Source organism: Lycorma delicatula, chromosome 5 (assembly GCF_047948215.1).
Source record: "Lycorma delicatula isolate Av1 chromosome 5, ASM4794821v1, whole genome shotgun sequence".
NCBI lineage: Eukaryota > Metazoa > Arthropoda > Insecta > Hemiptera > Fulgoridae > Lycorma > Lycorma delicatula.
This window is the reverse complement of record NC_134459.1, coordinates 95722250-95749697: the sequence shown is the minus strand read 5'-3', so window position 1 is coordinate 95749697 and position 27448 is coordinate 95722250. Positions and strand designations below refer to the sequence as shown.

Genomic DNA, 27448 nt, shown 5'->3' with positions numbered 1-27448 from the left:
CGTTGAATGTAAAAGAAAGTTTTTGAATTTTAAATTTATAGCAGTTGTAATTATTTTACATCGCTTTTAATAAGAAAAGAAAATCGTTAAGTGCGTTTCTTACTGGAAATCAGGAAGCAAAAGCTGAAAAATGTTGTCTTTTTTTGCATCAATCTTGGAACCGGGATTTGGTCTGCTTTGTGTCTTATTATTACTGGTGTTATTCGATCTCAGCAACGTTTCTACATCTGTAGTGAGAGTTCATTTGATTAAGACAACTCGTACAGTTAAAAAGAGATCTAGTAGTTTTTGTAATTGTACTTGGCGCCGCGTTGGTTTTTTGGCGATGAGGTTGAAACTTTATTCGCTTCTCGATGAGGAAATAATAAATGGTAGTATTTTATTCACTTTTCTGTTAATCTATAGAATTATGTTTCATTTTTAAAAATTTTTTATTAAAACTTTTAGCGAACTTAACTAAAAATATTTTCTTTTATTATTTTTTATTAACTTGACTCGGAAGTTTATGTGAAACGAAAGTTTTTTTAAAATTATGTCCTGTTAATTCCTGCCTAATGAATAGTCGTTTCTCATTGTCTTACTAATTTTGGACGTTTTTCAGTTTTCGATCAAACCTTTTTTTAGTTTTCGATCATTTTTTTAAGAAAATGCAGTTTCAGTCAGAAAGTATATTTTCTCTTTAAAACGTAATACTATAAAATAGTACTTCGTTTTGATAAGCTGAATAAGAAATTTTAAATACGAGTAATAAGGAAAAATAACATATTATTTTTCGGATGAATTGAAATTTATAAATAAAAAAGTGTTGTCTTGAACTAGCGGTCGACAGTACAATCCATGTTATTTACTATTTATTACCTGATGCTTGCACTTTTTCAGAGGTGCAGTGTTTGTGTAGTTGTTTTAAAAAGGTTTTTTGTTTTTAAATATCACTTCAATCGTTTATTATTAATCCTTACTTTTAAATACATATTTTCTTATCGGTTTTTCAAAAAGAACTGCCTCTAATGTGTTTTTTCTTTTTTACATAATTATTCTTAAATTGAATTACTATTATTTGGAAAACCATTCGTTAAAAAAATCTCGATTTGGCGAGAGTGAAGAAAAAATTATTTCATTGGACGTAAATAAAATAATTGCCTGTTTTACGCCAGGTTAAAAACGTCTAGTAAAAAGTTATTACTTTATTTAGTTTTCTTTAGTTTTTGAAGATAGATTTTTTTAATTAAATGTAATTGCAAATATTGAAACAGAATAAATAAGACCGCCCACGGTTTTCATCTTTATTATGAAGCAAATGATTCAAACTCAGCGGCAAAGATGTAGCTCACTAACTGTAAGTTTTAATATAAATTTTGATATAGAATTTGTAATTTAAAAAGCGGGTAAACAGTTGTAAATGATCGGGTTCATTTCAACGAACCCACCGGGTTGGTCTAGTGGTGAACGCGTCTTCCCAAATCAGCTGATTTGGAAGTCGAGAGTTCCAGCGTTCAAGTCCTAGTAAAGCCAGTTATTTTTACACAGATTTGAATACTAGATCGTGGATACCGGTGTTCTTTGGAGGTTGGGTTTCAATTAACCACACATCTCAGGAATGGTCGAACTGAGAATGTACAAGACTACACTTCATTTACACTCATACCTTATACATATTATCCTCATTCATCCTCTGAAGAATTATCTAAACGGTAGTTACCGGAGGCTAAATAGGAAAAAGAAAAAGGGTTCATTTCAACGAATGATAAAACCTTTTTTCTGGTGATTATATTTTTATTTGTCATTTTCTTTTACAGCGGTGGTTTGTTTTAATTGTTTTCTTAAATCGATCCCCGTTTACTAAAATAAATTAATCGTTTACAAAATATTATCGGTTCTTGAATTTAAGTTACTTCCTTCTTCAAAAATATGAAAATTATTGACCCCCAGTCCCTTTTCGTTGAGAAAACTTTCTCCCTCTTCGTAGTAATCATCGTTAGAGTATAAGCCCATGGCCTTTTGTCGAGATATTTCGCGTTCTATTTTTTCCCTGCGTTTAGTTTTTTTTCTCTGATATGTCTCGACACGTTTTCTTTCTTCGGTATTGAAACTGTACACCATATCGCTGATTACTCCTTCCGGTACGATGGTCGTCCTTCTTATCCATTTTCTGTAGCATGTTACATCTATGTACGCCCCATACGATTGTTCTGAATTACACTTGTGTGTGCCCATATACATACCAACAACATTGTAGTCCTGGTCCACTAAAGGTGCTCCAAAATTGTACTGAAAAAAAAAAAAATGTTTAAACTATCGCGTAAGAAATTCATGTAGTAATGAGATTTTGATCTACTTACAACGGTAAGTATACGTGTAATTCGGTAATTTTATATTTTAAAACCGTCTTTTAGACATATTTGATTTCCAAATAATTCATTTGAGCTATAATCAACGTTAAAAAATGATAAGCATTTTTCCCGGAATGAATTTGGCATCGTAGCAGCTCCTTTTAATAAACGCTTGAAATTTATTTCATTATAATCTAGAAACCAATACGGCAAAGCTATGTTTCCTTCCCCATCACGTTCGCTGTGTTCAAATGAAATTACAAGAGGAAAATATCTCTTCGTTAATTTTATATCGGTATTTAATTATTATTAGTGAATTCGTAGCGATGCAGATAGCTCTGTTAAGAGTTGTTGCGGAGATAAATGGATAAAAGTGAGGTTCAACTGATCCATTTAAAAATGTACTCGAGTAATATCTCAAGATATGAAACGATCTGATTATGGAGTTCGCGGGATAATTAACCTCTAAAAACGCTCACTGTCTTTCTCGAATTTAAAAAAGTTACGAAAAATGTTTTTAAAGGCAATCAACAATCGCAAAAGTTAAAATATTTTTTCATTATTCTGTATTTATTATGAAAATATTACTCTCCATTTCAGAGATATTTATTCTCAAATCGATTTGGTAAATATTAAATAAATAAAACAAATCTTTATTCTGATAGATATACATAATAATATATTACATATATTAAGTCAGGAACGAGAGGAATGATGCTACTCCACTGTTAAAAAAAAGGTACAGCTCTCAGCATTTTCCGGAAAAATCTAGGGGGAAACTGTGTAAATCCAAATCAAATCAGCATCTTAAAATATATAATTGATTATTATATATACATATATTTATAAAAAAATTGCTACAAAATTATTCACTATTCAGCAGGATTTAATGAAAATTATTTGTACACATATTTATGTTCTTATTAAAAGAAGATGCACAAAATGTATATTATTATTATTTTTTTTAATTAGTTCATTGACAGAGTAATATTGTTTCTATAAAGAAAAACGTTAAATTGTACTTTGGGAAGAATCCTTTTTAAATTATTCGGTAATTTATTAAAAATTGTAAATGTTATTTGGTTTAATAGAGGTGAAGGAAGATTGCGTTTAGGCATGAGTGTACTCTTTTTTTTTTTAAGGTAAGTGTACTCTTTTTTTTTTGCAAAGATTGTAGAACTGTATTGTGGGTTATGAAACATATCACAGATGAGCCCAGTTAATCGTCGTGATCGTTATACTGAATTGACTTGTTAGTTTTATGAATTTCTTAAAGGTTTATCACAAACTCTACGAGCAAAAACGGGTTTGCGAATTTTTGTAAATTACTGAATATTTGCAATACGATCATAAAATTGTTGCTTTATCAACCGATAATCTCCTGATAAAAGGTGCAGTATTTAAAAAAAAGGTGAAGCGTTTCTTTGGTTTAGCGATCACAGCATTTTTATAGAAAAATGATAAATTGAAAAATGGTACATTTTTTCAAAACGTTTTTTTAACTCAAGGACTTCAAAATCTCAATATCCATTGATATAAAGGTTAATTAGTATAGTACCCCTTCTTAATACTATAAATACATACCTGATGCGGTTTTTCATTTATATTTTTATCTGAATTCGAGTTTTATTATTATTTTTAGTAATTTTTTCAAGTCAAAAATTAATTTCTACTCTTTCCTAAATTTTTCGTAAAGTCAGAAAATGGTATTTTACGTAGTGTATTTGTTGAAATCGCAAGTGTAAATTTAGAAAGAATTTCTGTTTTAATGTTTCTAATTTGGGAGAAAATTTGTTGGCTTCGATTAAATCACAACTTTGCTTGTGATTTTTTTAGGGGGAGTTCTTACATTTGTTTCAGATTAGTGAAATTGGAAATGAAGCGGTTTTTTTCTTTTCAACTATTCCACGTGAAATATCAAATGCAAATTTTTCTCAGTTTTCAGTACGTTATACGTACGATATGGTAATAGAAAGACCCCTTTCTTTTTCGTGTGAAAACTCCCTATGAAATCTTGGAGCCGTTCAGTGTTCATATTTATTAGTTTCAATATAAAATGAAATCGCTAAATAATTTGCCAGCATTTTGTATTTGCAATCTAATCGCTCGGCTCTGTTTAAAATTGCGCACCTAGTTGTGGAAAGGTCCGTCATCAGGGGGTTCCGTTCTCGCTCTTCTGCTGAGAAACCTAGTTTTTGACGGATTTCTGGGATTGCCATTCCCAGAAGGGGTCACGGACCAGGCTTTCGCCGATGACTGTCTCCTTTTAGTTCGTGGTAATTCACGACCGCAACGGGAAAGTAGAGCGCAGGCGGCTTTGTCAACCGCCAAGAGCTGGATGGACATGCAAAATTTAAAGATCTGTGCCAAGACGAAGTTGATGCTTCTCAAGGATGCAGACAAATTATCATGCAGTCGTAACCCACACATTAAGTATATAGGCTGTGTAATCAGCCGAGTAAGGGTTCATAAGTACCTAGGTGTTGAAAAGTTGCTTTTTAGTAACCACATTAAGCAAGTTGCGGCAGACGCTGTCTCGTGATGCACAAACTTACAAGGATTGCTCGAAAGGACTACGGGTTGTCGGGCCGTCAAATGTACATGGTGAACCGAAGCGTCTTTGAGACTATGATCGCATATGCGGCGCGAATTTGGGCGCATAGGTTCGATAGAAATAGAGCACTGCTTCAAATTTTAAGGAGTGCCCAGCGCAGAGCCTTGATAGTATGCACTGGAGTTTTTAAAACAACCTAACGTATTGGGAAAGGTTCTCCCAATCGATTTATTGGTGAAAGTTCGGGCAGCCATGTGGAAGTTGCGAAGAGGTCAGGAGGCTGAGGCATTTGGAATGCTGTTTCGAGCCGAGCCAGAACCGGAACGGAACGGTGATCACAATGCAGCAGAGCTAAATTTCGTTCAGTTGCCCATCTCCCGTCTGCGGAAGAGGCTATAGAGCCTCGCGATGGAAGCACGGCAGCTTGAATGGCACACCACGACTAAGGGAAGATCCTTGTATAGGTTTATACAGGATTTGGGGGGAAGGTACGCCTCGAGTTAATTTTAAGGACAGCAGGTGCCCAGGTGCTCACCAACCATGTGGATTTAAAGCAATATCTGTTTCGGTTCCGCCTGACGGCTGATGAGTTGTGTGTCTGCGGGGAGGTCCAGTCGAATGAGCATAAGTTCGACTGCCCCGCTTTTGGGGGGGCCAGAGACCGAGCCACCCTGAAACTTACAGGTCAGGGGTAAACTTGGCCGCTCACAAACGGCGAGTCAGTGTGGCGATAGCCGCGTTGTCGGTTCGTGTGGGAGTTCCTCGATGAGGTTGCGATGTTCACTCGTCATCGTTAGTTTTAAGGGATATTTTATAATGTTACACGGATTCCTATGGTGCCGCTGTGGGAAGCCTTTCTTGAGATAATGGCTGGCCAACAGCCAGATACAAGCTCCAAGCGCTTTAAATGGTGGACAGATACTAGCTGGCATTCAGCGATCGAGGCGTGACAGCCTAAATTGCTGTCTTTTTTCTATTAATAACTGTTTGTTATATTAGTAACAAGGGATGCGCCTCCCCGATTTAGTTTTAATATTGACAAGTAAGCGGCTGGGACAAGTAAGCGGGTGGTGTATAGCATCCTGCGTAATCCGCTCACGCTAATAGGTAGCTCACTAGGAGCTTTTTAGGAATTAGGTCGCTAAACTGTTTTAGAGGCACAGTAGCCGTTTCTTGTCACTAATTGACAACTTGGAACATTGCGGCGTTCCAATTTATAGAGGACAGAACTCCCAACACAAGGAAGGAAATGCTGCCTCTATGTCAATAAAAATTGCCAAAGCGTATTTGCAGTCGGTGCTTTCCACCTCGGCAAGAGCATTTAAGATGCAATTCTCGGTGCCAACCCCTTTCATGAAGCCATATTGGCCTCGATTTAGAAAATAGTTCATATCGATGTTTTCCCAGAGCCGTTCTACAACCAGCCTTTCTAGCAACTTGCCAAGAACCGGCAAGAGGCTGATGGGTCGATAACTACTGACCTCACCAAGATCCTTTCCAGATTTTAAGAGCCCTCACCAAAGCCACCTTCCAGCAAGCCGGAAAGCAATCCCTGCTTAGGCACCCCGAGAACAGTCTGCCAAGCGGCTCTCTTATGACAGGCAGCAGATGGTAAAATATATCCGGGTCAAGTTGGTCAATCACCGGTGCCTTCTTCAATGCCATTCGAGAAACCACTCGGTCTATATCAACGGGTTCCACAGTCCGTACGCCAGGGAATGGTGTTTCACCCGCCCTAACCCCGATTTCTGCTTCACCCTCCGGAGCATCTGGAAACAGAGTATCCAGGAACTGCTGGTAAGTCGCCACAGATGTTAATGTGTGGTCTCCACCACCGAACCCGCACCGAACACTGGACCATATCTGGTCCGTGGCGAAACATTATGTTCCTAGGTACAACATCGGTAATAATTTAGATGCAAAACAAATGTAAGAAATTAGATTGGAAACCTATTTTTAACCGTGTATAGACTAGACTAGAAATAACTTTATTTGATCTTACTTTAGTCACGATAATGTTGCTGTCTGTGAATCCGATTCAACAGACGATGAAGCGATTCAGAAAAATAAATTTCTTCTCTTTTTATAAGGACCTTCGAATTACAAGCAATGATGGTCTTATAAATTTAATTCTGATTCAAAAAACTTGTTATTTACATTAAAATTAAAATACAGTCGTTCTAAAATTATTTTATTATAATCAGTAATAATTTTATTAACCGCTTTGCGACAGATGAATAGGCAATTTAATATTACCTTAGAATGAAGCAATTTTATACCAGCTGAAAATGAACTCTTAGAAGTGGAAATAAATACGTTTTTTTTTTTTTTTTTTAAAGTGACACTTACTTACTAGTAGACTAAGGAGAATATAATAAAAAATTTTGTGTTGACAGAAATTGCATCCCACGTGCTGGTAAGGTAGACGCACAACAAATCGCTCCATTGCTTTTTAATAATTCAGTCTCGTAAGAATAGTGCTTACCCATCGGTTCTAAGGTCGGGTTACCTTCAGTTTCAAGCCGTGTTAACTTGATTATGGTGGCCTAAGAGAGTGGGGATGTAAAACGTATTGTTTTAAGCCCGTCCTAGATGGTGTTATTTTCAATTTGGCGTTAAGTTACAGTTACTATGAAATGTTATTTTCTATAAGACAAACTTATCAATTAACATGATTATTTTGTGACTATATTCCTTTCGGTCGCTTAATGCGTTCGAGTTATTTTCTCAGTACTCGAAAGGAAAAATTACACTGAAAGGTAGTAAATGAGTATTATTATTAAATTTGATAAAATTGTTTACAGTGTTGATTGTGCTTTAAATTTCATCGTTCAAAGAATTTAATACTACTGGTGGTAGGTTTTTAAATGAACCAAAATAATATGTACCACTTTACTTACGTGACATGGTCCTTCCGTCGTGTCCGGTACGCAGAATACCGAATATATCATATCTTCTGCATCGAAATACATATCTACGCAGGCATCGTGTTCTGTATAATACACTGTCAGTTTCTCCAAGAGTGTTTGCGAGTGTTTTCCCTGAAATTATTTGTTGATAATTTAATTAGTTAAAATTTATAAATAACCTGATCGCTTTCAATGATAGAATATTTACATTCGTGAAATCGTTTTATCACCTTATACGATTATAAAACGTAAAGATATTGAAGGGAGCGTAAAATAAAATCCTTATAACTTTGTAAAAATTCGTAACAGCACACCGTTGACATGTAAATTTAGCAAAAATGATGGTTTTTTTTTTTTTTTTTTTTAAAGTGTCATCAACACGATGGCGGCGCCATTTGCAACATGCAATAAAGAGGAGCAGCTTACTTGGAAAGCTTCTATTCTAAAACGAAACAGATGCGGTTTCATTTTAGGATAGTGAAGTTGTGAACTCATTGGATTTCATTTTTGAATGGTGATGATGATAAATCTTTCCAGACTGTTGAACAGCCCTACAGGAAGGAATAAAATAGTATGGAATGAAAATATAGGAAAAACTAAAATTATGGATTTATACAACAAAGAAAATTTAGTAGTAAGGACAACTGAAGGGAGAGGAGAGAAATAAAAAATTATTGATATTTGAGGACTATAGAGACAAAAGACTGAAAGAGCCAAAGGAAAGAAAAGGAAGGCTCACAATGGAAAAGGAACTCTTCACTAAGTAGAGGAAATTACTGTGTAGTAAAAGTCTGGACTTACAATTAAGGAAGAGGTAAGCCAAATGCTATTGGTGAGTGTCTTCTTAAATGGAAGCATAGGCCCCGCCCTGGTAGCCGGGATTCGGTCTTTTTGCTTGCCTTCCTCAAGTGAGGAGTTCCCTTTTGGGAACTCCCCACCGGGACTTCGGTCTTGATGCCTTGCCTCTAGTGGGGAACCCCCAGAGGAATCGCCCACCGGGACTACAGTCTTATTTACTCCCCCCAACGGCATCTCAATGGAGTCCCCCACCTGATCTTCTATTAGTATTTTTTTCTTGTTTAGTCTCCGGGAATCACTGTCAGGTATTACGTCAGAGAATAACTTGTATGAGTGTAAGTAAAGTGTAATCTTGTACAGTCTTAGGTCGACCATTGTTAATTCAAACCCAACCATCAAAGAACACCGGTATCCACGATCTAGTATTCAAACCGTTTAAAAGTCTTTACTAGGATCATCGTATTATTGGTTGAATAAGTATATTTAATGTAACGTACTTGCCTGTAAGGCATGGAAGAACAGGTATTGGTGCCACACATGGTTCACGTTTTATTCAACTAAATTGTCTAGTTTTATTTTACAATTGATTTAAATAAAAGATTTATTAAATTAATCTTTTTTTTTTAATTTTACTTCGCCTCTTTTTTAAGCACATTCATTTGCATGCTTTTAGGTAGATTTCATAAAAAAAGCTACCTACTGTAACGGGTACCATGATTCGACTTCTGGAAAATTTCGACATATCTTCGCGTTTCAAATTCCTGAGACCCCAAAACCACCGTCATCTCAAAAGTTTATATATACATTTCACTTTCACGTGAAGGTGGAAATGGGGTGGCTTTACCTCCCCAGTTTTATGGGGTGCCTGTAACTTTCTTATTAAGTAAAATATCGAATTCGTTTAAAGTTCTTGTTATTCTTTGGTTAAGAGCCTAAAACCTATGTCATTAAAGTTTTTTGATATCACCAACCATTGGCCCAGGGGGTGGAAAAATTAGGGTTTTGAAAGCAAGAAACATAATACCTCCCTTAATAGGCGCAGTATCGAATCGGTTTAAAGTGGTCCTCTAAACATTACCTAAAACCTTTGTCTATAACAATTTTTGATATGACCAACTGTTACGGCAAGGGATGACCAAATTTTTGCTGGAATTGTAAGAAGATAGGTGGGGGGCTTGCCGTATGCTAAACATGTGAAATATTTTTTCACATGCAACCATTGTCATATTGTGTAAAGTTGAAATTTTTCTTAATTTTAAGGTGTAAATCTTTTTTATCTCGTACCTGGCAACGGTGAAATCTACCTCTGCCTTCCGGCGTGCCGAAAGGTATTTTTTTTCCTGTGAGATTTAAATAACTTCTTAATTTTATTTACTTCGACTGCTTGTAAAATATTTTCTACCGTCGTTTCTTTTCTATGTTTCTATAAAAAAGTAAAAAAAAAAATACCTTATGATAGTTCTGTTTAACGAAAAATAATCGTTGATTAGTTATAAGACAGAAGTGCCTTCAAAAGTGATGACTGTTTTGATTCGATAAACTGCTTAGTTAAAAACCGTTTATTGTCCTTTATCAGTTTATCGCGTTAAAAATTATATCTGCAAGCAAAAGCTATTATACTCATCATTATTTTATTATTTTAAACATTGCTTATTATAATAATAATATTGGTTACTTTTTCGTTCTTTTTTTTCTCAATTTTATGCCAATTATTTTTTTCTCTGAAATTAAATATTTGTCGTAATTAATTTTTGAGCATCGTAATCTTTTAGTGTTTAATGGCGGTAACCTTTCTGGTTGTGTTCCCGTAGAAACGAAACTATTTTCTCTTTGAAATTTTTAAAATGTTACACAAAAACGAAAAAAATAAATTAAACTACTCTGGAGTTAATTTTTTTTTTAAGAATTTCCGGTGGATATCCCAAATTCTTAAATAAATGTTATTTAACTGTTTCTTTTCACTTTCAGAATTTATAATTTATTACATGGTTTATTTGTTTTAACCTTTTGGATGTTAGCGAATTTATGAAGTATTAATTACTTAAATAATAATTTAGTCTGTTAATTACCACTGCAAAATGTTTATTGATTATTAAAGTAATACTTACATTAGTACCCCATCCGACGACTGTCATTGGTTGATATGGTGGTGGCAAAAATTCCCCTATTTCGCCATATACGATGTTTCTTGCAGATTCAAGTTGTCTATCTAATTTTAATAAAGCTAAATTATTAGCCCACGTATTATTATACAAAGGGTAAATCTCCTTTCTAACTACGAAACGTGTTTGACCAAAAACATAAGGTGAATTACTTCCTGCCCGTATTGTTAATTGGACTTTCTCTCCGCTGAAAATAATAAAAACAAGACGTGTATGTAGAATAAGTCTTAAGTTATTGTGTTGAATTATGAACATTTTTATTGATTACATACTGTTATTTGACTCGTGTAAGATGAATATTTTATTTTTTTTTTAAATGGGAAATAAATTTTTTATGTCTTCCAGACGTTAAGCCGCATGAACTAAAGCTATTTTAAATTAAACCCCGATTTATAAAGAAGTCTGACTGTGACTTGCGATCAAGGAAGAATAAATAGTAACTGTCTTGAATCGAAGTTTCACAAAATATCTGACGACTTTCGGAATCACACACGAATCGATCAGTCTTTCATTCGAACTATCGTGTGCATTCGAACTATACGGTTCTCTTAACTCTTCCAGACATGCTACATTGATTAAAGTTTTCTCAAAAAACTAAATTTTCCTGTTAATTCAGTTGAAAATAAAGGAATTTTAGAATTTTAATATATACATACGCGTATTATAAATCTCTTTTAATTTATTTAAAAGATAAATGGAGACTTTAAAAGGAGAGTTTTATTTATAAAGATAAAATTTTAAAAATAATAAATTATTTATTATTTTACAAATCGTTTTGATTAACAGAGTTTAAACCTTTACTATCCCACTTACGTTAAAATCAGAAAACTGCTTCAAATTGTTTGCTTCGTTTAGTTTTAAAGCCTACACGCGTTTTGAATCGGTTGCAAATTCGTAATCTATTACAAAAGATAATAATATTTAATTATAATTAATTACTTAAGTTTTCAAATCATTTATAATTTGAATAATCAATTTGAAGAATGGTTAACAACTGACAGCGAAATTTCGGTATTTTTCAAAAATAGCTCCAACTATTACATCTTCGAATGTGTTTAAAAATGAGATTGTTGAAATGTAAAAAAGTATTATATTTATTGGGAATCGTTGGACGATGATTTAAAACCTGGTGACTTGATTTTAATGTAACCGGATTTTTAAAGAAGTTCGTTTAGAAGAAACATTTAACTTGCAAAACGTCGAATCAAATATATTTGTAATATATAGTTTATATTTTTTTAAGAATATATTTTAGATGTTTATTTTCTAGAGAAAACAAAAGTACGTACGCTAGGTGACAGTTCATTTACGTTATTAAGTACCGTTTTGGTTTTAGTCTTACTACTAATCCACAGTAAGATGTATTTAAATAATTTTACACCCAAAACCTTACTAAAAGTTCAGTAAATATAGAATAGTTAAGAGGATTGGTCTGTTCACGCATTTACTTACAATAAACCCCTCATGCCTCTCTGGACCTACCACTTTCAGTTCACACCCTGTAATATTAAACATATACTATAAAACCATAAGGTACTGCGTACAAACGAATGATTCAATTGACACATATTTTTATTGTGTTGACATTAAAATAATCATAGCTTTCAACTTGGTAATTCCTCAAATAAATAATACTGTAATATTATGTTATAATTTAGAAATTTAATCTTTTAGTCTGTAATCACTCTTCGATTTATTTATTTTTTAATTTTAACGACTATTTCAAAAAGAACGAAATTTCAAACGACGATTAAGAAGGTAGAAGTCACGCATAGGTAAATTTTATTTTTTCTTACATGTGAGTTGGCAACAATGTACTCAAGATTAGCAGCTTCAACCTTTACCAAGTACCAACGTGTGTTTATTATTAAGAGTTATTACGAACGAGTGAAAGACAAGTCACGGATAAAATTTCACAATTCTTTAGTTCCTAATAAGTCGACAGCATCGCGTTTGATTATATTTCGTGAAACCGGCAATATACTTGATCGGAAAAGCACAGATCGACCATCACTGTTAACGGTAGACGTTTTGGAGAATGTGAAAGAATGCTTGACTCGCTCATCCAGAAAATCGCTCAGAACGTCATCTTCACAGGCTGGAATTTCACTATCTACAGCTTTCAAGGTTACTAAAGAATTACAAGCGCATGTTTACCACATCGGTGTCGTTCAAGAACTGAAAGAAATATACCGCGAAAAACGTTTACAGTATTGTCGTCGGTTTCGTTCTCTTGTTAATAACAACAGTATTGAAATTTTGGATCGTGTTTATTTCAACGACGAGACACAGTTTCACTCGGATGGCTACATTTACATCCAAAACTGCTGAATATGGATCGCTGGAAATCCAAGTCACGTTTCATGAACGACCACTATACGCACGTAAAATTGGTATTTGGTGTGCGATCTCCTGGCGTCGTTTAATAAGGCGTTTATTTTTCGACAAACCTGTAATCGTGTAGTTTATCGCAACTTATTCGAACACTTTATTACCGTGTTAGATTTTCACGAACGAGAATGTCGGTTCCAGCAGGATAACGGAACGTGTCATACTGCTAATGAAACGCTGGATATGTTACGAGAAGGTCTTGGCTATCGTTTGATATCAAAAGGGTGTGGCCTGCAAGATGCCCAGATCTTACACCAGCAGACGTTTTCCTCTGGGAGTATTTAAAAAGTGTAATGTTTGAAAGTGAGATTTTAAACATACTGAGCAAAGATTACGAAAAATGGCTGCAATGTTATGAAACGTGTACGAATCTGCATCGGGGTTACAGAGAATCATTTTGAACAAATACAAGTACTGTAAAATTATTAAAAGGAGTTTGAATATTATTTAATATTATTATTGTAAGTATTTTATTAACATTAATATTTTTGTAATAGATTCACGTCGTCAAACAATGGGGTTGCGTCCTTTTTGAAACACCCGTTGCATTTAGCCACATTTTTATTACGCGGTAATAAAAATCATTTGTTCAATAAAAAGACTTTGTTGTATTTCACATTGTAAAACATAAACGCGTAAAATTTATTCTGCGATTCGATAACAATATTATATATAACACGTTGAAAAAAAATAGTGTTTACATTATACAATGAATCGTGTGTTACACGTAAATTACCGTATATATTTGCAATAACATAGCTCTGTTAAAATGTATAACTTTCATAACCAACGCGGTAAAGTTATTTTTCAAGACTTTATCTGCTTGTAAATACGTTCGGTTGAAATGCAGAAACTTTATTAATAATAATAAACATTTGATAACATACAAATAGAAATTTTAAACTGGCTGTTTAGTTTTTAACTGGCTACATGTGTATTTGGCCAACATTAGATAGGTAGGTGCCCTTCAATTCATTTACCGAGGTTTAAAGTAATACAAAAATTAACAGTTCCGCAGAGCGTTTCCATTAAGCTATTAAACAGAATCGATACAAAAAAAAATCGACTTTCTGATTAAGGTAATAGTTTTAATTTTTTAACCGACAGTTTCATCTTTTATTTATTTACTTATTTAAATATATTTTTAAGTATTTGTATGATTCATTCAACACAAAAAATGAGCAAAAAAATTTTGCCTGGCAATATGATAATTAATGAGGTTTTGTAACATTTAATGTATGTCATTCCTGGTCTCTACTAGAGTCCGGAATCTTACGATGAATTCTACCACTCCACAATATTACGTGGGAATAGCAATTAGTATTTCGTTATGGTTTTTAAAATTTAGTTATGCGAGAAAATCATGAACGCAAGATTTCTCTGTGGATTATTTTTTTTGTTTCTTAATTTTAATGTTAACATATTAATGCTTCTTACCTGCGCAGCTTAAAAAATAACTCGGAAAAATTGTTTAGTGATGCAAGTAGTATAACATTGTATATGAGCTTTAAATTTGTAGTGTGATTTATGTATATAAACTGTTAAAAAATTAAAACATGATTAATTTATTGATATTATATAATTTACTGATTTTAATATTTTTATTGTAAAAAGATATTTATTTTTGCATAATAGTAAATTTTATGATATGAGATTTTGATGATTTCCATTCCTTTTTTTGTTTGACGAAATGTTTTGTCGATTTTTAACATAAATCATTTTCTTATTTTGTGCATTAAATTACTTTATATTACTACTCACTATTCACCGTTGTATCCTGTTGTGAGAACCCAGAAATCCGATACTAATACACCGACTCCAATCATTTGGCCTAATCTTAATATGGACACCTGAAAAATACGTAAAGCTTTAACAGATTGATTCGATTATTTATAGCCGTGTAGTTTATAGTGTAAAAGGTTGAACAAATTGTATTTGGACGTAAAGGTAGTTACGGTAGGTAACATTTTTCAAATAACATTTATTGAAAAATTGTATAGAATTAACTGACCTGTAGTTATTTTGTAAGTTGTCGGATGACTGATTCATTGTTCTTTTAAAATCCTTTTTTGTTCTGTGCTAATCTTTTAACTTGCTACGTCCTCGATCATCCGCGGCAGGTATCCCGTTTTTGTCTTTCTTATAGTTTTTACCTTATACATAACCCTTTATTGCCGGAATAAGTAAAGGTGGATATCTTAATTCGTGACTTGCTGAACTAGTTGACCTCTACAAGATAGGCCACAAATTTCTCCTGCCCTTTTTTTTTTTATGACCTCTTCATTTTGAAACTTACTGGCAGCTGATTTTCAACATCCTTCTATCACATCATATTTTTCATTACCGTAAAATTTTACCCTACATACGAGTACATTTATTTTCAAGAATTTTTTCTTCTAATTGTTAGATCTAAACTAGTATTCTTCTTGTTTGCATGAAGGTTCTCCTGAATCTGCCACTCAACGTTGCTACATTACTTTACTACTACTTTACAAATTTACTACCTAAATTCTTTTAATGGTACACTATGTTGCTCTATCTAAATATTTAATTCATCATAAACCTCTTTTCTATTATATAGGTAAGCGGCTTTCTTTAATAACGCAGCAAAATACGTGCTGCAGCAGGTATTCTTTAAATACGTGCTGCAGCAAAAAACCTTTTTTTCTGTTTATTATTTTTTTTTTTAATGTAACAGTCGCCCGAAAAAATAGAGTTCTAAAGAAATGACCTCATCTGCCTGCGGTTTGTAAACTATGTGAACCGAAATTATAGACCGTCCGATTTCTTGTTTAAGGATAGTATCGAATCAACGTTTGGTCGTTTGAGTAAATAAAACAATCGGATATGGACACCTCATGACTTCTTTGTAAACCTATTAAATTAAATATACACATTTTTAAAAAATAAAAGGTACATCAAATTTTATTTCATTAATAACTTCTGATATTTTTTAATCTTTTTTTAATTGTTATTATGGAATTATTTATTGTTAAGATTTTTTACAATCAGAGGTTAGTAATTACTAATAAATCAATTTATTAAAATTAAAAATACGTTGATGAAGTATGATTCGAACGGATGTGTAAGATCCAAATATTTAATTAATTAAAACCTTATTTGGCTATAACTCTGGAGCCAGTGAAAACAAGTACCACTTATCATGTATCGTTGAAAAACTCAATGAGGGCTTATTACTGCAGTTAATAAAAAATTCAAAATCCAAGTTTTGGGGATTTTGGACTTTTTTGGCTACTTCTGGTCCAGTCGATTGCAATCAAAAGGGGAGGTGCACAAATAGATGTTAGAACAGTCCTAAATCCCACAATTTTAACATCCTACATTTAATCGTTTTTTAGTTATGATAGATATACATATATACGTACGTAAGTACAGACGTCACGCCGAAACTAGTCAAAATGGATTCAGGTATGGTCACAATGGATATTTCCGTTGAAATCTGAAAACCGAAATTTGTCTCGATCATAATATTTCCTTTTCTTCGTACAAGGAAGTAAAAATGAAAGCGATCTCGAATCATCTGCTCGGTTTATTTTCCTTTACGGGAACTATACAACATTGTTTCGTAGTTATGTTACTTAAAAATTTAGAGCAAGTTAAATAATTCAATCCCTGCTCCCTCGCATCTTTCTCCACTTTCCATTTGTATGCAAGCACTAAAGTGTGAGTTAGGAGTTGGATATTACAGATTCAAAAATGAACTTTCGTTTGAATATCTACGGGTAATGTAAGAGATTGTTGGGGAAGCTAAAATTAGAACTGCATTTATATATAATGTATATGAGGGTTCTTCTTTCTAGGTTACTCCACCTAATCGGGCTAGCTCAAACATCAGCGCCGTTAAACACTATACTTAAAGTAAATGGCGCAGCGAGTTATTTTGTTACAGCCACAGGGCTGTGTTAAAATAAGTTTGATTTCTTACCTGAAAAGCTCGCTGCGGATTGATCAATCCAGTTTTACCCTTCGTTATCGATTCTTACTAATTGGAAATCGCCTTACTCGTATATACATTTTGAAATATATAAACCATAAAAGGAACTTAGTTACCTGTAATCAGTATATATATAGCGGAGTAAAATATCGAAGGAGGAATTCAAAGGGATGAGCGACATCGTTTTTAACTAAGGCCAGGAAATAAATTCCCAGCGTTTGCAGTTGTTTTGCACCGAAATCGGGGAATGCTCCTCCGCTGCCGAAGACGATCGGAACTACCCCGCATTTCGTGCCTAGCTGTTGGGAGATACCGCAGATAAAACAAAAAGTCAACGTTCCAACTTGCCCCGCTCAAATTATTTCGACCTTAAGTAGAACGTAACTCGAGAATGACTCGACCAATCTTCATCAAATTTTCACATGCACACCTTCAGATACATTACTACAGCATATCTAAATTTCAATGAAATTGATGTAGTATTTTTGGTGATCTAGCCATAATTTTATGCATAGTCCTATAAATAAATAAACAGATAAAGAAACCTCAATTTAAGTGAATGGTATTTCGTTCTCCTCTTACCTCAAAACGGAAAGAAAATTTATTTTCACCCTCCCCCACCACTTGCAGCATCTGACCGAAAGAAATACTCTTTGTATACTATTTTATTTGTTCTTCTCGTAACAGTTAATTAAATCGTAAAAAAGTTTTATACTTGCGTTTAAGATGAAATAAACTTTTGTGAAAATATAAATTTCAATAAATTTATTTTGATTATACGTTTGAAATGTGGAAATTGCCTCAAGATTACCGCGACTAAACTTTATGTTGTTGATTCTTTGAAAATCATTACCGAGCGTGATGAAATTTTTAAATTATTACAAAAATAAGGTACTATATAATAGCGATCCAATTTGAAATCGAGTCGTTTATATTTACTTTTTTCTTTTTGATGAGTTTTTCTAGATTTAATTGATTTTTCTTATTAGATATTATTTAATGTAATAATGTGATTGTATATAATGTACCGTTACCGGTAAATGGTGTTAGGCTATCTGACTAGACTAACACAAGTAACTGCAGAAAGTGTCAACATTTTCAAGAATAACATGTATTCTATTACAAGCTTTTTTAGGAAATCTATTGGTTTTCCCCGTTGTCTTTTGCACATGACTTCCACGTCAATAAAATGCAGGTGATAGTCAGCCCTTCAAGTAATATCATTTATCATTGTTCCAGGTTGGTAACGGCTGTTGCAGTAAATATCATTACCCTTGAAAAAGGGTCTATGATTAGTGTCTATGTTACGTCAGGTGTTTTACACCCGTCACTGACATACGATCGACTAGAAGAGATAATGTTTAGTAACAAATTAATGGTACTCCTTTTCATTATAAAACATTACTTTATATAATTTTCTTCATCTCATCAGTGAAAATGCGATCTATTGATACATATTAATTATTTCTTCATAACTTAATATTTTGAGTTACTTTAGGCATTACTTACCGTGAATGGAAAGTGTACTATATCTATTGGTTTACTTCCTAAAAATTTTGGTTTTTGTAAATCCATAAAGTCATAAGGCTTGCCTCGACCAGTTATCGGTGTCATATTAAAGTGGTGAATGTCACCGACTTCTACTTGTTTTTTTTCTTCTTGTGCGATTTCCATAGTCGTAACGGTGTCTGGAAAGCAAAAAAAAAGCGTTCTTTTTATATCAAAATTTTACTGTTAGTATTCTTTTAAGTGTTACTGTTTTTATGTATTGTGTAATATTTCGATTTCTCTTTCCGTGGGAAGGAATATTTTAATCCGGTTACGATTATTCGTGTCTTTATGCCCAAATTACATGTGTGTATATGGAAACGAAATTTTAAAGAAAGAAGAATACGAGTGCTATGCTGAAATCGATAAAGACTATTCGGTAATAACAACTTTCTTGTTCCTGTGTGTAACTATTATATAAAGAGGAAAAGGGTTTTTGTTTGTTCGGGAAAAAACAAAAAATCTACTCGGTCAATCGCAACCAAATTTTTTCTTGGCATAACTGAGAAGGTTTTAAAATATATTTCATCCTGAAAAAAAAAAATGTATGCAGTAGTGGAGATTTGCCGTTGAACCACAATCTTTAATGAATTGAATTAATGAACTGTGTATTGTGAGTCTCTATCATCAACCGGTAACAAACGGGGTGCCCCTGGGGCGCTTTTATGGGAGGTGCAGCGGGGTGCTCTTTTTATATCTCTGCAAACAATGTCCGATTTTCATAATTTAAACGGGGTATTTGTTAGTAGATTGAAGGCTAATTTTTGCATGCATCAGGTACACTCTCCGTCTAACAGATGACGGTTATTCGAAATGTATATATTTAAAGTTTGTCAGCTTGTTTGTTATCGCTTCACACGAGAATTAACCGACTGATTACTTTCAAATTTTCAGGATACATTCGTGTTATCCCAGGGATGATTTTGAGCCATCGAAGGTTAAGATATTAAAAAATATTCATTATTTCTCGCCTCCAAGGAAGTTGATTTTGTTAATTAAAGATATTCATTAAGGAAAAAATAGATTGATCCTTTTATTTCATTATTATATTTCTCCCACCATGGCAAAGAAATAAGTTATCAATTTTGTCAAAGGTTTGTGAACTTTAGTTACCGTAGTTACTATTATAATATCATTTGTAATTTAGTTTCTACAAAGCCTGAATATTATAATTATTATTCATCACTATTCTTCTCACTATCATGAGGATAACGTACATGGCGGAGAGGTCCAGCGAAGCCCTCTGGATAGATGGAAATGGCGACCGAAGCAAGCTATGCAGATGTCCAGGGCGCCGGTTCCTCTGGAAAATTGGGAATGGCGAGCGAAGCGAGTTCTGCGGTCACGGGGTAGGCCCCTTAGCCCCGGGAGGCTCCGAGGAGCCCCTGAGTTAGCTCCGGGATTTGCCAGGGCTGACCTAAGCCCCGACGTGGTCCAGGTTCTGGCTAGACCGGCCGGCTAATATTGTATAATTATACAGAATACTACATAAGGGAAAGTTTACTAATCGGGTAAAATTTTGCATGTCTGAGTTTTTGCAGATTTTGATTTGATGATTTAGGACCCTTTCGAATAAAACACAATTTTATGAAAGCATTCAAAAATTTCCGGTAGGATGTATATAGGTTGTTAGGTAGGCCTCTTTTTGTGTGGTACCTTTAGATTGGACTGGATGGATCGATTTAGATGAAATTTGGGATCGTGATTTCTGTACATCGGTCATTGATGATATGTATTTTGGTCAAAATAGCTCAAAGTGATACGGACTGTATGGCTTAGATAGAATCTCAAAATTGTACACATAGGGGATAGTTTTATCATATTATTTAAAATTCTCCTTTGGTAGCTAAGATAGTTTCTGATGGTTGTTTGTTCTTATTCATATCGCCATGAAGGTAGGGGCAAAAAAATCGTTTTTCATTTTTGATGTTCTGGTTAATACATATGAAGTATGTCAATTTATAAGTGGGCGATTTTTATCTTGTTTTCGCCACTTAATTATGTGTTGCTTAAAATTTTCGGACTCGATTAACTGGTTTTTTTTAATTTTTCACAATGACTTTATAACACGAGTTATTGTTGCCATTTAATTTCGGGAAAGCGGATGGGCACATACGGTCACCAGGATCCCATTTTTCAAAATATTACAAATAGTAGAATAATGTTTTTTTGAAATAATTCTTTACATACTTTAATGTTTTTTATACGTAAGTTCCACTTAATTTTACTCATAACTATTAATCTATTGAGAATGAAGCTTGGTAGCCCGATTTTTATAATATTTATTAAAATTATTGATCTCTGGGGAGGGTTATTTAATGGTAAACTATTGAAAATAATAGTTTTTCTATTGAAATTACTCAGTTTAATTTACTTTTCTACATAATTAAAGCGAAAATTGTGATATTTGTGAATAGCAAACAATGAACTTGACATAACAGTGTTCATATTTTTTTATCCAACGTATTTAACTCTACCCCCACTTGGACAATTTTTTTCACTTTATCGTTACTCGCCACCCAAATTTTACTTTAATGAAAACTTACTTATTTGTTTTACTTTTGTAAAACAAATTTTACTTTTTACAATAACTATGTTGTTTGGCGTCGGATTTTTACAACGAAGGTTAAGTTTTGTTCACAGAAAAATGCTTCATAATTTTTGTCATACAACACAATTTGATAAATTTAATAATTCCAAAGATATTGAAAATTGAAAAATTGAAACTATCGCCATTTTGAAATTTATCAACGAAGAGAGGCGTAATTTTTTTTCTATTAAAAAATGTTAATTTAAAATAAAGTACAAAATTTTATTGCGTTATCTCCAGTCGTTCTTGAAATTTTTTTTTTTTTTAAAAGCACAAAATAGCGTACAGACAGAAAAATATACATACAGGGAGTTTCATAATGTTCTTAGGAGTTACAAACATTCAGTACAAAAAAAGTATTTCACTTACCTAAATGAAAGTTGTACGAGGTGATGCAGGGACTCAAACAGTTTTTGTTAAAATCTATAAATATTCAATATGTGCTCCTCTGGTGACACGGCACACATCAACACGAAGTCTGGCTCTTGCCAAACTCGTTCTAACATGTCATTTTCGGTAGAGTTGATTGCATTGATTATGCAATCCTTTAGCTCAGCGATATTGTGCGGCATTGGTGGGATAAACACCTTATCTTTCACGTAATCCCAGAGAAAGAAATCAGATGGCGTGAGGTCTGGTGATCTTGGTGGCCACAGCATAATGTGTTGGTCCTCTTCAGACGCACGTCCTATCCAGCGCCGAGGTAATGTTGTGTTAAGGTACTGTCGAACCTCGTTACGAAAATGGGCAGGACAACCATCTTGCTGGAAAATGAAATCGTTGAGTAGCTGAGGCATAAGCCATAATTGTAACATATCCAGGTATAACATGCCGGTAACTGTCGTTTCCATAAAAAAGAACGGACATACACTGCCTCACGAGAGATGGAACAAAAAACGTTTACTTTCCGAGAATCCCGTATGTGTTCCACATAAGCATGTGGGTTTTTACTTCCCCAAACTCGCACGTTATGACTGTTTACTTTGCCGCTAAAATGGAAAGTAGCTTCATCGCTGAAAATTATCTTGTTTAGAAAACCTTCATCTAACAACATCTTTTCCTGTAACTGTAAACAAAAATCGAGCCTACGTGTTTTATCTCCATCAGAAAGACGCTGGATTAATTGAAGATGGTACGGTTTACATAATAAACGTTTACGGAGAACTCTCCACACTGTTGTTTTCGGAATTCCTAATTCTCTGCCTGCAACCGGTGTCGATTTTGACGGGCTGCGAATGAAACTTGCACGCTCACGTTCGACATTGACTTCTGAGGTTCACAAGCAACCAGTTTTACTGAATTGTTTATACCATGCATGAATTGAATTGTCACTTGGTGGCTCCTTATTAAATTTCAACCGAAACGCACGTTGCACAGAAATTACGGACTTTGACAAGTGAAATTCTAACACACAAAACATCTCGGTTCCCGTGGCAGCCATTTTCTGTACTGTCGACGCCTAGCGAGCAAATGGTTTACTAACTGCCTAGTATACGTGGAAAAAACTATTTGAAGTACTCTTTCTTACAGTGCTTGTTTTATTCTTATGAGTGAAATAGTTTTTTGTTAATGAATTTTCGAAACTCCGAATAACATTATGAAACGCTCTGTATATAGATTAAACGACGCAATTGAAAGTTTGATAAAACATAAAAAACTGAACATTACGGAACTTGACAAAATTTAACCTTTCACTTTATAAAAATTAGAATGTAAATAAATTCAATTGTCAAAACCTATCGCATTTAATTCAAATTACTCTCTAAACACAGCAATCTGTTCAAAATACCCGTAACTTTCTTTCTACTGGTCAGATCGAGGTTCAATAGCTTTAAACTTTCTCGGTGGATGGGGGACCATTCTGCAAAAAACCCGCGCATAAATGGTTCAGTAGTTTTTTAGTATGTAGCAAATACACATACGAATATTGCCTTTTATATATATATATATATATATATATATATATATATATATATATATATATATATATATATATGAAAGTCTGTTTATATATTTGCTGATTTCGTAAATATCTCGACACTGGCGCCACCTAGCGAGTATAGTTATTGCAAAAATTTCTCTTTCCACGTAACTAATACATATCCTGAATATGAGCCAAATCGGACTATAAATACAATTTTCCGAAATATGTTGACCCCAGCGCCACCTGGCGTGTCCATTTTTGCAAAAAAAATCTTTTCACGTAACAAATATATTCTGAATACAAGCCAAATCGGTCCATAATTACAATTTTTCTAAATATCTCAACCCCAGTCCCACCTTGTGTGTGTGTATATGTATATTTTTAAGTTTGTATTTTGTTTTCTTAGTCAAATTAAAACATGTTCATACTAATATTTACCGAGTTATGTTCTAGCTACTACTTAACTATTATATAGTAGATTATTGTACTCACCTGAATAAATTATTAACAGATAAAATACAGATTTTAAATAATCCATAATGTTAAAAAATAAGCTAATTAAACCTATTTCATATAATAAGTTACATTAAATTATTAACGGCTGTACAAAAACTGATGAAATAACATTATTATTTTTCAAGAGATTTAATTTTTTTTAAGCAATTAAACAGTATGAATTTTGTGTAATTCAGTTACCAAGTTTTATCAGTATCATATCTTAGTAAGTACTGACCAGTATTTAGTGGTGTCGATTGCTTTATTATCTTATATTAATTATGTAATGCATGCCTACAGTATTACTTATCTGTTAAAAATAAAACTGTTGTACTAGAGAGATAAATGGACAGGTGATAATGTTATTAATCAGTAATCTTACTACGAGGTGTTTCACTTGATTTATTCTATTTCTATACAGAATTAACTGTTCATTGATGTTTATCATTCATTATATAAAAATTAAACGAGGTAATTATATAATTTTTTGTTCCGTTGGTGAAATTTCATTCTAATGTTGGTTTAAATAATTGCCAATCTTTTAAAAATTTATTTTCTCCTGATAATTTCTAAAAGGTTTAACTAAAACCTTCAGCTATTTTAGAAAAAAATATAGTTTCTTAATCCTTTCAAATTTATCTTTTTTTTTCAGAATCCTTAGAAGGAGAGATTTAAACTTTCGTGTTTAAATAAAGTATTCTCTTCCCGGTTTTACTTTAGTTTTCTTGTTATTACGCTGCCTTAGAAAACCAACCATTTTGGCTGTACGTACAGAAATTATTCTTTTTTCTGTATTAATTGTTAATACAATCAGTGATAGACCCTGTTATAACGATGCATTTTCACTTTTTTTATTAAACGTAATTTTAAAATATTATTTTTTACTATAACGAGATTTCATTTTGAAAAGTCGGCAAATATCTTATTTATTTTATTTTTATTATTGTTATAACTTTCCTTGTTTAATGAAATTTTGAATCTTGTACTGTGTCGTGTTCGTTTACTGTCAGGTAGTTGTTTGTTTGTGTGGACTTATTTAAGCGGTCGTATTTTAGTTATAAATAGAAAAAAGGAATAGTGAGCAAAACGGATTGGTAGTTTGCACGCGAAATGGTCGTTAGAATGAATAGATGGAATGGTTTAGATGTTTACTTGTGGTTTGTATAATGGTAGTAGAGATAGTAGTAGTATTACCTCGCATCAGTCGCTACCTGCTTTCGTTACGTTTTTTCCTACTTTAGTTAGTGCCATTAATTGTAACCCCGTTTAACGGATTATTCGAGTAATATTGACCTCTATTTACGATAAATACGTAATGTACGATTCGATTATATAAGTAAATTCTTGAGGATTTCATGACCGTTCTGATATTTTCAACCTATCATCTTCTACATTCGGTTAGATTTGTTAATTTAGTTTCATAATTTTACGTATACCAAACATCTCTGTTACGCTTAGCATTCTCAATTTGAATTGTGTTTTTGGTATAAATCGTATATTTTTTTCTGGTTCACAAGATCCGGAGCGCATTCCTTTTATAAAACGTGTAAGTTATGAATTTATGAATAGATCAGATGTCGGCCAATATTATCAGTAAATTGATCTTTATCTGTAAATGTGTACACTATCTGTCCCGGTCTCCCCTAAGGTATGATGTAAAATCACATTTAACAGTAATCATGTGTTGGACATTTAAAACAACCGGGTTACAAGGCGACGTTATATTTCGTATTAGGATATTACCTCGCAGCACGTTAAAACTATAATGTGCATTCTTCTTGGAAAAAAACACTTATAAATATTTTTAACTCTGTCTATTCTGAAATATTTGCCGTTTTGTCACTATTATCGCCTTATCTTTCGGCTTTAATGTATTATTCACGTCACTTAATTAGTGTTTATCTTCGATAGTATTATTTTTGTTTTCATTTATCTGGATAGTTTCACGGTATAATTCAATTTGCTTTCTCTGTAAGTAATGATATTTGTTATGTAATCAGTCCCTTTGTTGAACGTAGTGAATGTGTATTACTTGTAGGGATAAATATAACATTTCGGATGACTAAACACTCTAATTTTTAACATTATTATTTCTGATAAATAAAGAAGGAGACGGAAAAACCGCTTCATTTCTCGTTCTTCTGATGAGTTCGGCGTTGAATTTTCTTATTATTTAGATTGGTTTTGTAATTTTTATGGCCGATTGGTGTTTTATGTAAAATTGGCCAATGTTTCCTAACATTTATTAAAATTTTTAACTGTAAGAATATATTTGTAAGAATAAAAAATTGTTCAATATCGGTTGATTTTTCTAAATTGGTAATTATTAGGATGTTGAGTTCATCAACTGAACTATAACGCGTATCGCTTTGTTTTTCTTCGATTTTGGTTTAAATTTCAAAATGTTTTATTTTTTGTTTTATTTTAGTGAAATCCTTTTATTATGATTACAAAATAAGTAGAAAATTGACTTTTTGTTTAAAATCTCTAGAAATGCGAAATAGCACTTACTTTTTCACTGCAAAATGATCAGCGATCTCTGAATGAATTTAGTTTTCCTTTTGTACTTAATAGGAATTAAGTTTATTAACTTGCATATCCATTCATAAATACATACACAATTTTTAATCGATATCTTCTTCCTTTTTAAAATGATACTTTTTTTAATTAATTTATTTACATTTTAGTAGATTTATATAAATTTACAATATTGAATCTTTTTATTACAAACAACATTAACCCGATTACAAACCACTGGAATTAGTTTAGCTTTATTGATTTTGTTTATGAAATAATTTAACACTGCTTCAGACATCTGTAAACTTACAAAATACTTGTATTTCGACAAATAGGCTATGTGACCCTAAAATCTTGTTGTTAATTCTTCGTGTTACATTTCTCATTGCGGAGTATTTCAACGTAACTCGCCCTTACTGTTTTGATCAAAACTGCTTGTCTGTATTATAACATGTATTCTGTTTTAGGTTGTCCGTTCTTTGTTATTTTTAGAATTAACATCGTGTTGTGTTGGCCGTGGATCGTAAGTGTTCAAGCTTGCGTGAGTAGTTTTGTTTTGACGTCATAATGTCGATACGCGTCGTCATACTGGAAATAGACGTTGTGGCGCCGATACACGGTCGGCTAATCTTCTAATTGAATACTCTGTTAATACTAAAATTACCTATTCGCAAGTACGGTTCAGTGAATGTAGTCGTTTAAATATCCGATATTTTCTTAATTTTAAATAAAAATGCAAATCGTTTATTCTAATTATAAATTTTTATATGCACCACATATTACATAATAATCTCTAATTAAAACATTTCCTAAATTAGTTCGTATAATTTTTATTTGTGTCGTGGATGGAAGCATAGCATTAAAACAAATTAAACAGACGCTTTCAGTTATTTTTTTATATCGTTTTTAAGATTTCTAAAAAGGTTCTGTAGATGATCATCCTTATTTTTTGAGTAAGATATATATTGTTTTCTGGGCTCATACGCCACATTTCCAAATATATAACTCGAAGATTGTATTTCACAGATTTAATGAAATGAGCAAAGGCAATTGTTTCTTTATTGATCGACGTTTGACTAGCTACTGTTTTTCAAAAGTATCAAAGATTTTTTAAAATTAAATTAAAATATCTCTAGGCATCGTTTTTTTGTTTTCTATTTATAACTCGCTTTGATCTTTTGATTTAACGATAAGTTAATCTCGTATTGGTAGGATAAGAATTATAAGATGTACAAGTTTTTGTTTAGTTGAACTGTTGTAAATTCCATTTTGTTT

At 32.9% G+C, this 27448-nt stretch overlaps 2 protein-coding genes across 4 annotated transcripts in view; one reads left to right on the top strand and one right to left on the bottom strand.

Annotated features, from left to right (window-relative positions):
- Positions 1-1767: 1767 nt before the first annotated feature.
- Positions 1768-23865, bottom strand: LOC142325227 (kallikrein-7-like). The gene is made up of 6 exons (XM_075366706.1): positions 23654-23865; positions 18609-18787; positions 14906-14994; positions 10700-10940; positions 7785-7925; positions 1768-2268 (listed from the first exon to the last, which is right to left on the bottom strand). The coding sequence occupies exons 1-6, from the start codon at positions 23697-23699 to the stop codon at positions 1858-1860; spliced, it is 1107 nt and encodes a 368-aa protein (XP_075222821.1). The 5' UTR covers positions 23700-23865; the 3' UTR covers positions 1768-1857.
- Atpalpha (sodium/potassium-transporting ATPase subunit alpha) overlaps positions 18442-27448 on the top strand; it is a 330235-nt gene continuing 321228 nt past the window's right edge. For all 3 annotated transcript variants that reach the window (XM_075366700.1, XM_075366702.1, XM_075366701.1), the window contains exon 1: positions 18442-18477. In XM_075366700.1, coding sequence (XP_075222815.1) covers positions 18457-18477 — 21 coding nt within the window. In that variant the 5' untranslated portion in view covers positions 18442-18456. The remainder of the gene's footprint in view (positions 18478-27448) is intronic.

Excerpts from the sequence above, each read along its gene's own strand:
- LOC142325227 (XM_075366706.1), bottom strand. The coding sequence starts at position 23,699 with ATGGATTATTTAAAATCTGTATTTTATCTGTTAATAATTTATTCAG. Across the intron at positions 10,941-14,905 it reads ACAGGATACAACGGTGAATA|CGGAGAGAAAGTCCAATTAA; the intron begins GTGAGTAGTAAT and ends TATTATTTTCAG. Across the intron at positions 7,926-10,699 it reads TCGTCGGATGGGGTACTAAT|GGAAAACACTCGCAAACACT; the intron begins GTAAGTATTACT and ends AAATAATTTCAG.